The following is a 10,539-nucleotide window of genomic DNA, read 5'->3' as shown; positions in this document are numbered from 1 at the left end:
TGGAGAATCCCAGGGACGGCGGAGCCTGGTGGGCTGCCGTCTATGGGGTCACACAGAGTCGGACATGACTGAAGTGACTTGGCGGCAGCAGCAGCAGGGAATTTATTTTAATTGCCAATATAAGTATTTTGTGCTACTGTATTTTTTTCATTCATTTATTCAGCAAATATTTACAGAGCACCTTGACTTCACGACATTGTCCTGAGAACTGAGTACAAACATTCATCATTCCTAGAACATACTTTGAATACAAGTGCTTTATAAATATTAAAAATGTAAGAATATACTAATCTCTATAAATTTATTCAAGTTTAGAATATTTAAAATAAAGGGTAATTCCTTAAGAGACAGTCACACTGAGTAAAGTCAGACAGAGAAAGAAATATACTGTGACATCCCTTATATGCAGAATCTAAGAAGAAATGATACAAATAAAAAAGAGTAAATCAAAACCAATTACGGAAAGAAAGAAAGAAACAGAGGATGTGATATTCCAACAGATTTTTTTAAAAGATGCCACTAAATTCCTATTTTATCAAATTAACACAAAGAACAAATCAAGTTTGTGTAAAATTATAAATAGGTAAAAGTAAAATTATCCTTTAATTAAAATTCAATTAAGCAATCCTACTAGGATATTTTTATATTTACTACTGTCAATTATCTTGAGCCTTAGTTTCCTCATCTATAAAAAAAGAGTTCATTCATTTTTTCATTAACAAATATTTACTGAATGTCTACTATGTGCCAAGCATTGGCTTAGGCTTTGGAAAACACTGGTAAACAAAACAGATGCAATTCCTGTCTTTATGGTGTTTATATTCTAAAGAAGATAATACTACCTTATGGAACTGTTCAGAAGACTGGATGTTAATGTAATTGAAAGTGCTTCATGAGTTTCACAGTGGTGTATAAACCCAAGGTTCTTGAATGTGATGACTGTCCTATTCCTCTATCTCCGGTAACTCGAGAGAAGTTGTAGAAAACAGTGATTTAAGTTGATAAAAGTGTTTCAATAATGCCACATTTGACCACTAGAGGTCCTCAACAATCACACCCAACATTAATCCATTCTACTACATTCATTATAATTTGTGAAATAATTTAATAAAAGTAATTTAAGAAAGCTGGTCAAATTAGATATTATATATATAGTGTATTATATGAAACCATAAAAGACTAGCCACAAGAGGTTAATTGTAAAAGATAACACACTATACATGCCAACACCATGCAATAAATATCGTGCCTGGCAGAATGCAGACAATTAAGAATATTATATATTAATGTTTTATCATTGTAAACTCTTAAATCACTTCATCACCATACACACTTCTTTTAAGATAAATCAACACCAACACTATTTTTTTTAAATATTTATTTATTCATTTGGCTGCATTGGGTCTTAGTTGCATCATATATGCAATTTCTCACATGAACCAAGTGATCAGAATATACTCAGAACACACAAAAAAATTGAGAACTTGGTATATATGTTAAATTTTAATACTTGAGAAAATATATTTAAGTTAAAATCTGATACAAACATCACCAGTCCAAGAAAATATACATAAATTTGGATTCAATTGGAGTCAGTATGCAAACCTGGATACAAGACTGTATCTTGACAATTGTTACTGATGGCTTTTTAAAAAGTTAATAGATTTTTATATCAGCTATACATCACAGAGGTTATGGCAATCTTTTTCTCAAAAAATTTCCCTTATCCTTTAAGCATTGTAAATTTAGTGTGAAGAAGAAAGTTAGAGATCATCTAATTTATCAAAACATTTTGAAGATTTAAGTTTTAAGCACCTACTGTAAGGCTCAAACAATGCAAAAATAATCAGCATTTCATTTTCCCCTAAAGGTTAATTTGATATGTTATTCATAATAACAAATTAAAGCAATGGAAAAACATTCCATTCTTTCTTGGAAGTATACATTATTTCTTCTTCCAGGTACTTCAGTACTTTAAGCTTAATATTCACTTTATTAAACAAAAAGGAAATCATGCACTATTATTAAGAAATGAAAATTTCTTCCCAACTTCAACAATGTACTTTTAACACTGTGAAAACAGTTAGAAACACTAGGTCTTTTAAGAGTATATCAAAATATATTTGAAGGAATTATCTTTCAGCCATTGCTTACTTTAAAAAAAAACAGCTTTATTTTGGAAGAGTAAGCTATAAATAAAAATTCATCCAATGCAGATATAAATGGAGAAATTTTCTGACCCTGAATATTGGATAAAATGAGTATTTCAAGAATATTCTCACTGCATCAAAGTGTGAAATTAAAACAAAATTATAGGAATTAGAAATTCCTACTATCAGTGGCCTGATGAAAATAGGACTATTTATGAATTAATTTCCAATTGAAAAAAATAAAAACTATTTCTTGGGATTTGTGTCACATGTCAATTTTATTCCTGATGTTACTGATATAAGCACTGTTTGCTCTTACAAAGAAATAAACACCTTCCTGAAGGTAAAATTCTTCCTTTTTGAAAGATACAGTAAATATTTCTTATCACTAGAAATGTAAAGCTTCTAGTACTTCTTGAATCCTGACTTCACTTTCCAAAGATGTAAATATTATCTTCCTCAATGCCCAGACCAACAGTGAAACTAACTATTGTGGTGACCATCTCTTTTATGAGAAGCATCAATTATTTCAAAAACTAGCTTGCATATAACTTTTGTCTTTATTCCTCAGACAAAAGATCACTTAGTTTTATACAAAAGTTTCATGCTTTATAATCTATAAACATTAGTAGTCAGCTAAAGATGGCTATTCTATGATTGTATATTTGTGTGAACCATTATTTTTCTTTAGAAACACATTTTAGTTTAAAATAGGGAAACATAAACCTCAATATGGAATAACTGATAATACTGTAGTTATTAAACACATCCCTAAAACTTCTGAAAGTACATTAATAATTTTTTTAAATAGGCACAATCTCTTTAAAAACATATTATTTACAAATACATTAGATTGATGGAGTCTATGTAGTCATTACATTATGTGGCTAAGTTCTTTCGAGAATCTGCCTACAGAACAGAAAACGGTAGATATTGACTATCCATTTGACATTGGAAAACTGAAGGCAGCATGACTTGATTGAAGAAAAGGTAACTGGAAAACTAATTAAAATGGGTATTACTATAAAGAAAAATAAAAATCACATGATAGAATTTTTATGCAGCACCACTTTTTCACTATCACCTTAATTTTGAGATTGTAAAAATATAATTTTGATGTTAACATTATTTTAATGTAAAAACTGTCATCTGCACTCATAGAAAATAGCATTATTAAAAAATATTTCTAATATGCTAGAACTACTAAGTTTCTCCTTTCACATTGCACAATGTCCATCAAAAATATAAGTTCTTATAAATAATACATGAACTTTTTTTCCAAATTTCAATTTTTATATCTTAATTTGTTTTTTTTACCAAAAATACTGGTAACAAAATATCACTGATGTTAATATAAGTCAGTTTAAAAATCAGTTCTTTCTGATTTGGAAAGCTTAAAAAATTTTTAAGTAGTAACAATTCTCCCACATCCAGTGTAACAGCAAGCAAACGTGCACCAGCCATCAGTACTCGGTATTGTTCCTTCCAACAATCCTGATCAGGAACCTAAATCAGGTGCCAAGACAAGTGCCAAACCGTTCCTTTTAAATTATAACGCAATAACATAATACAGCACCTCTATTGCTATCAGCAGGGAATAACCGCCATATTTTAACACATACTCAAAATACAGCAACCATGGGTACAGTCCTAGTAGTGTTATTTGACTTTATGTTTCCCTTAGTGGGGAGACTTTAACAAAAATGTTTCCATTTAACAAAAATGGAAAATGGTATAAATGTCTATAACTAGTAAGAACCTCCTGGTGGTGAATTCAGGTATGTGAGTTCTGATGAGACTTCTCCTGGGCCCAGCCTCTACCCCCTCTTATTGTACTTAATGTCTGAACCTATTTGGATAAACACAAACAGGAGAAACCTTTTAGGATGTGAAGTTAACACATTCACTCTCTTTCTCTTCTCTTGTTTTCTTAGAATGACACATTATATTTATTTTCTAGGTTTCTTACTTCCCGTCATAACGAAATAATGGTCATCATCTTCCTTCTTTTTAGCAGAAGGTTTTTCATCTGCACTAACCGTCTCCTTGCCAGATGAGGGTGGTTTCCTGGTTGAAGCTGGGGCTTTGCCACTTTTGGGAGGCCCAGCAGCTGAGCACTGGCTCTTGGTGGCAGTCTGTACTGACTTTGGTTCAGGTTGTGTTTTGGCAGAAGACTGGGGAAGACTCACGATGGAGAGTGGGGTACGGCCCGGGGACCTGGAGGCGCTGGTTCCTGTCTTCTGGGACGTGCTTTTATTTTGAGGCTGCTTTTTGGCAACTGAAACCATATTCTTATCTTTCAATTTCTGTGCAGCTTTTGTAGGAGCAACTGAGGATATAGGAAGTGGCTGGTTTAAATTCAGGGCCGACTTAGGTTTCTGGGCTTGCGGAGCTCTACCATGGGGCTGAGCCCGTGTTTCCAGACTCCTGATGACAGTTTTGGAACTGGTTGTTGTCACTTTTGCAGGGGACTGGAAGGAAGAAGGGTTAGGCCTCACATGCAGATGTGCCTTAGGTAGCTTTGGACACTTTGATGATGAATTTAAATGTGTAGCTGAGGGAGAGACTGCGTGATCCCTGGAAGGTACATGATTGTGTTTCAAATGCTTTGGTTCAGTTTTTCCAGAACACTTATTTGGCAGAATTGTAGACTCAGGCACATCTCTTGACTTCTGGGCTGGAACACGCTTGGTCTTAGGAGTACTGGGTGATGAGATACATTTTCTCAACGACTCAGATACACAAGGTGCTGCTCTTGAGAAAGCTGCTGAAAAAGTGCTTTTACCCACTGGATTTAAAGAAGCATGTGAAGATGATGCACTGTTAGAAGGAGCCTGTGGTTTCTTTGTTATGCCCTTTGAAGACATGAGTTTGAGATGAGAAGACGCTGCGGGAGAATTTGCCAATTTAGAACGGACTGACCTAGGGGCCAGATTCCCTCCTTTCAGGGAAGACGCTGACGGCAACGCGGCTGGCAGATGTACCTGCTTCTCTTTGCCCCTTGGAATACCAACCGGTGTGCCAAGTTTCGAGTTTTGTTTCTGAAACATGCTAACTGCTGACAAAGGATTCATTTCAGGAGGCTGAGGTGTTCTGGCAGGCGAATCAGGCACACTTTCAATGGAAACTCCTTTTTGAAACGCTAGAATTTTCTGTTCTAGCGTAGCAAATTGTAATATTCGACAGGGGTCATATTTAAGCAAAAATCCTTGAAGAGTATCCCAGCCTCCACCGACACGGACCATGACATGTTTTCCGTGAAGCATCTTTCCCCCAAAAGAAAGCACAAAACAAAGCTGTAAAACTGTAGGGGGCAGCCATAATTTATTAGCAGTCACAGTCTGTGGTGTCTGTGACTATGAAATGCAGTGCATTTGCCAACAGCTTCACTATAAATTGACAGTCTCTTTCTTGTATTATTAAAATTTAATTCATACTGAATCATGACACTAACAAGAGTCTTCCAGTTTGTAAGAAGATATTTACACACAGCTTACATCCTAAAAATCCAAATTACTAAGTGCAAAACTACAAGGAGAACACTGCTCAGTAGAGAATTCACTATTGAAGGAAGAAAGGAGTAGAGATAGTAAAGAAGAGGGAGAAGAGGAAAAAAAAGCCTCATAATAGAGAAAAAATACTGATAAACTGCAGAAGAACAATAAAAATAACCAAATCTTATACTTTAGAATTTAATAAATTAGATTCATAGGAATTATATCAATGTAATCTTTCCAAAACTTTGATATAATCTATTTCTAGTTCTTCTCTGCAGATGAGGAACTAATGGCTCTGAGAGATTAAGGAAACTGTCCCAAATCACCAACTTGGCCTGGCCTCACATTCACCAGGCTGCCAACCCCAAATGGTGCCTTCATGCAGAAATGGTACATCTTGGGTCTGCCAGCGCAGCCTAAGCTGGACCTCAGGCCCCTATTCATTCAACAGGCAAATCAGCACAATTGTATGAGACTTCTCTGCAAATTTTAACTCCAAATCCCACGCTCTGTACACTGTCACTGCATCATACTGCTTAAGCAAAGAAAGTTAATTAAAAGACAGAAAGTGCATGTACCTATTTCTGGGTGAGCTGAGTGGGGTATGGGGATCTAATGATAATATATGAAATCAAAGAAAATGTGGGTAATGAAATTGGATTTTTTTACATACTTTTATATTACATCCCTAACTTGGGAATAAAACAGCTCTTATATCAGAAGTGGACAGAATGCTAAACAGGTAAAACTTGAATCTCCTTATCAGCAACAGGGACAATTAATCAATAACAGATTGCAGAAGGGATAAAGGAAGAAAATGAGCATGTATATTAGCTATCAGTATAGATGCTGATACTGTGTCAGCAAAAAAAAGGCTTCATACTTAAAACTCAAAGTCTTATGTTATTATCAACTACAATATTTCTATTTATTTTTCTTCTTACTGACATTTAATCTTATTAGATGTTCTGATTTTGTTTCTTTCTTCTTATGATAGAAAACTATTCCTTCTTAGGAAGTCTGAAAATGAAATAAGTTATCTGAGGTATTCAAAGATATTTTTTCCCCCAATTATATCCAAAGTCTAAATAGTCTTAGCTATCCCTATGGTTAGTTGCTCAAAACAAGATCTGAACGTGGGGAGGGGTGGGGGTATAAATTGGGATATTGGAACTGACATATATATAGGCTACTATATATAAAAATAGATTAATAAGAACCTACTACATAGCACAGGGACTCTACTCAATGCTCTCTAATGTCCTATATGGGAACAGAATCTTAAAAAAAGAGTGGATATATGTATGCGTATAACTGATGCACTTTGCTGTACAGCAGAAACTAACACAACATTGTAAATCAACTATACTTTAATGAGAATTAATTTTTAAAAAAGATCTGAGTGTGATAGGATGTAAATGGTGGACTTACTCTTATAAAAAGTATTTTATCTCCTAGTCGATATCGTCCTTCAGATAAGTATTCAATAGAAAACCGATGAGAACAACTACAAGGAGGGTCTTCAGCAATGTGCTTAACCTAAGATTAAAAATAAATAAAAAGATTTAAGACTTATGCCAAAACTACTTTAACATTAAAATGTAAGGTTATTTGATAGCTGGGAAAAATCAAACTCAAAGATAAAAATTTAAAGACAGTTCAACTATTATCTCTAATCTTCTGAGTGTGTTAGTAGCTCAGTCATGTCTGACTCTTTGCTACCCCATGGACTGTGGCCTTCCAGGCTCCTCTGTCTATGGAATTCTCCAGGCATGCATACTAGAATGGGTTGCCATTTCCTTCACCAGGGGATTTTCCCAGCCCAGGGATCAAACCTGGGTCTCCTGCATTGCAGGCAGATTCTTTACCATCTGAGACATTCACTAATCTAATAAAAGTTAGCAGTGATGAAGTATTGAGTCTCTCTCTCGCTCTCTGCCCAAGTGTAGCCAGACTCATTGTGTAGTCACTGATCACCAGAAAAGGTTTGTGAATGTGCACACAGTGAAGTCAATTCAAAACACATTCATTAGATCGTAAGAAATGTATGAGTTCATGACTAAGCTTGAATTGTTTTAAGACCTGAATTAACATATGTCAAGTCAGGGAGAAGGAATTGGCAACCCACTTCAGGATTCCTGCCTGGGAAATCTCATGGACAGAGGAGATTGGTGGGCTACAGTCCATGGAGTCACAAAGAGCCAAACACAACTGAGTGACTAAACCACAACAACAAAATTTAAAGCCAAGAAAGCCAACAGAATAAAGAATTAAAAAGTATGCTTATGTGTATATATATATATATATATACACACACATACACACACACATACATGTCAGATAAAGTTTAACCTAGAATTTTCACTTGCCCCCTAATGCTATGCTACAGTAATACTATGGGGGAATATTCAGATATGTTCCAAAGTTACTGTTAAAATACACATATACGTATTTATGTCTATTCACCTAAGACAGGGTAAATTCTAAAAATTTCAACTCAAGAGACATTTTTCTAAAAATACTTGCTTTGTTTCAAATAGTCTGCTATGGAGATGAGTTGAACTACCTCTACTTCTCAAGGGGTTTACAGAATTTTTAGCTACAGTAAATATCTTACAAATGGTAAAAACTGAAATAAAAATTTAGGAATTCTATATTCAAAACATGGAAATTAAAATGAATTGACTCAATGAAAATATTTCCTGAGATATGTATGACTTGAAAAAAAGTCACATATCAGCCACTATGGAAAATATTTTGTTCTCCTAAAATGACACTTTTGAAAAATCAAGACCGTGTTTATTTTTCTCAACTACTTGTCATACAGAGTATATCTAAACAAATTCAGTTAACTGAATACAGACATGATATTAAAGAAAGTCTCTTCAGATATACTCAGTGTAGCTGAGCACTAACAGAAATTTATGACTGTCTTAATTATCTACCCAAGATGACACTTACGGATTCATCTGGGGCCCAATCAGAAGTGTCTGGATTTATCTCTCAACATCATTCATTTAACAAAATAGCATGATTATAAACAGAACTGATTTTCATATGCCATTCAATCAAGTTCATCTTGTTGACAGCCTGGGTATATGTGTGCATGTATATGTACACACATTCATACACACACATACATACCACATCAAAGGATAGCTAAAAATAATCTGAACTTGGGGAAAGGATTTATAATTATTTAAACCATTTATAAATCAGATAAAAAAGTAATTTGAAAGGAGGTAATTATTTCAGTCATTATTTTCTATCCATTAAAGTTTCTTAGGTACACAGAACTGCAGTTCTATACTTCTTCACAGCACTCAAAAAAATGAATCAGATAATAATTGCTCCCTATTTTAGACATGATCGTAAGATCTTGGCAGATCACGTATGTATAGGTGGACATTGAATATATTCATACAGCACATACAGGTTTCAAGAAATGTGTTTTCTTTTAGTTTTCATAACAAGACTAAAGGTCACTTATTTTCTTTGTTCAAAATACCAAACTCCACTTATATTCAGCAGTACAAATTAGCACTAACCCACAATATAAATAAGGTGGTGAATTTAAGTGAAATAGTAAATACTGTGACTAAAAAAAATGTTCTCCTCTGGTTTTAATCTATTGCATAACTAACATTTTAACATTAAATAGCTAAAGAAATTAAAATCATCTGTGAAGTCTCTACCTTAACATCCATTATTTTCATTCTCCTTGTTCTGATACATACTTTATACAAAATAAACATTTTTCTTATTGCTATATGGTCTTCATAATGATCACATAAAATGATTATTCTGTAAAGATAATGAATCCTAATTTACCTAACCAATGTCCAATTTGAGAGTATTTATATTGCTTCCAATTTTTCACCCTTACAAATAACAGTGCAATAAACACTTAAATTTGTGCTATGTTTTTTTCCCCTTTTCAATTACACTAAAAATGAAAGAGGAACACTTCTGGCAAATTATGAGACTGACGCATCACAGTTGAAAGAAAGTGTGACAGTTACTTACAGCTTCGTGCAGCTCTTCATGCTGACAACACGATTTTGGAATGCTGATGGAATCTTCAGGCCCAGAAGTATTAAGTAAAGTCTCTTCTAGTTCAATTTCTTTCTCAAGTTTTACTAATACTGGTGGCTCAACCCCATATCTGAAAATCAATTATGAGATCTCATCAATCAAGTGAAGTCTGAGGCAAGTACTTACATGTATATCACAACAGGTTTCTTTTAATTTTAAATAAAGTCCGTATGACTCTTCCACCAATAGTTTCATCGGAACATCTGGAAATGCTTTTTAATGTCTCTTAGACTGCCAAAAATTCAGATTATCACCTTTACACCACAGCATATGTATTTGGGTTACTGAATGCTCCCAATATTCAATCTGGGATCCTAAAGGTACCTTTAAAAATCAGCTCATGAGTGAAGATAGAATTGAACTAGGTATGGAGAATACCAAACCTTGGCCTTCTTATCAAACCCTCTTTGTATTCAAAGGACTTGCCTCACTTTGAACTGCTTAAAGGTTGCATGCTCTTATTCTACTCTTAACCTAAAAAAATCTAAGTGCCCACTCTTATAGTTTAATATTAAATAAAGGCAAGCTATATGAACAAGCAAATGTTGACACAGCTCATGTGAACAGTTACTTAAGGAACAAAAAGAAAGAAAAAAAAATAAGTTACTTTATTCCAATTAAAAATTATTTTCACTTAGAGAAAATAGTATCCTAGATAAAATAAAGTAGCCTAAAACATCTTTATGACTTTGCACAAGCCTGAAATATTGTGGAATACATACCTTGAGACAATTCGACCAATTTCAAGAAGACAAAGATACACCTGTCTTGGATCTTTGTGCAAAACTGTGAAAAAA

The 10,539-nt window shown here is 34.0% G+C and overlaps 1 protein-coding gene across 6 annotated transcripts in view; it reads right to left on the bottom strand.

The window, feature by feature from the left end:
* Positions 1 to 1,496: 1,496 nt before the first annotated feature.
* Positions 1,497 to 10,539, bottom strand: part of GAS2L3 (growth arrest specific 2 like 3) — a 37,482-nt gene continuing 28,439 nt past the window's right edge. For all 6 annotated transcript variants that reach the window (XM_061417026.1, XM_061417025.1, XM_061417029.1 and 3 more), the window contains 4 exons: positions 10,465 to 10,528; positions 9,674 to 9,812; positions 7,079 to 7,186; positions 1,497 to 5,416 (listed from right to left, as the gene is read on the bottom strand). In XM_061417026.1, the coding sequence (XP_061273010.1) occupies positions 4,100 to 5,416; positions 7,079 to 7,186; positions 9,674 to 9,812; positions 10,465 to 10,528 (1,628 nt within the window). In that variant the 3' untranslated portion in view covers positions 1,497 to 4,099. The remainder of the gene's footprint in view (positions 5,417 to 7,078; positions 7,187 to 9,673; positions 9,813 to 10,464; positions 10,529 to 10,539) is intronic.

The sequence above is a fragment of the Bos javanicus genome, chromosome 5 (genome assembly GCF_032452875.1).
Source record: "Bos javanicus breed banteng chromosome 5, ARS-OSU_banteng_1.0, whole genome shotgun sequence".
NCBI lineage: Eukaryota > Metazoa > Chordata > Mammalia > Artiodactyla > Bovidae > Bos > Bos javanicus.
The sequence above is the reverse complement of the archived record's forward strand: the minus strand, read 5'-3'. Positions and strand labels throughout refer to the sequence as shown.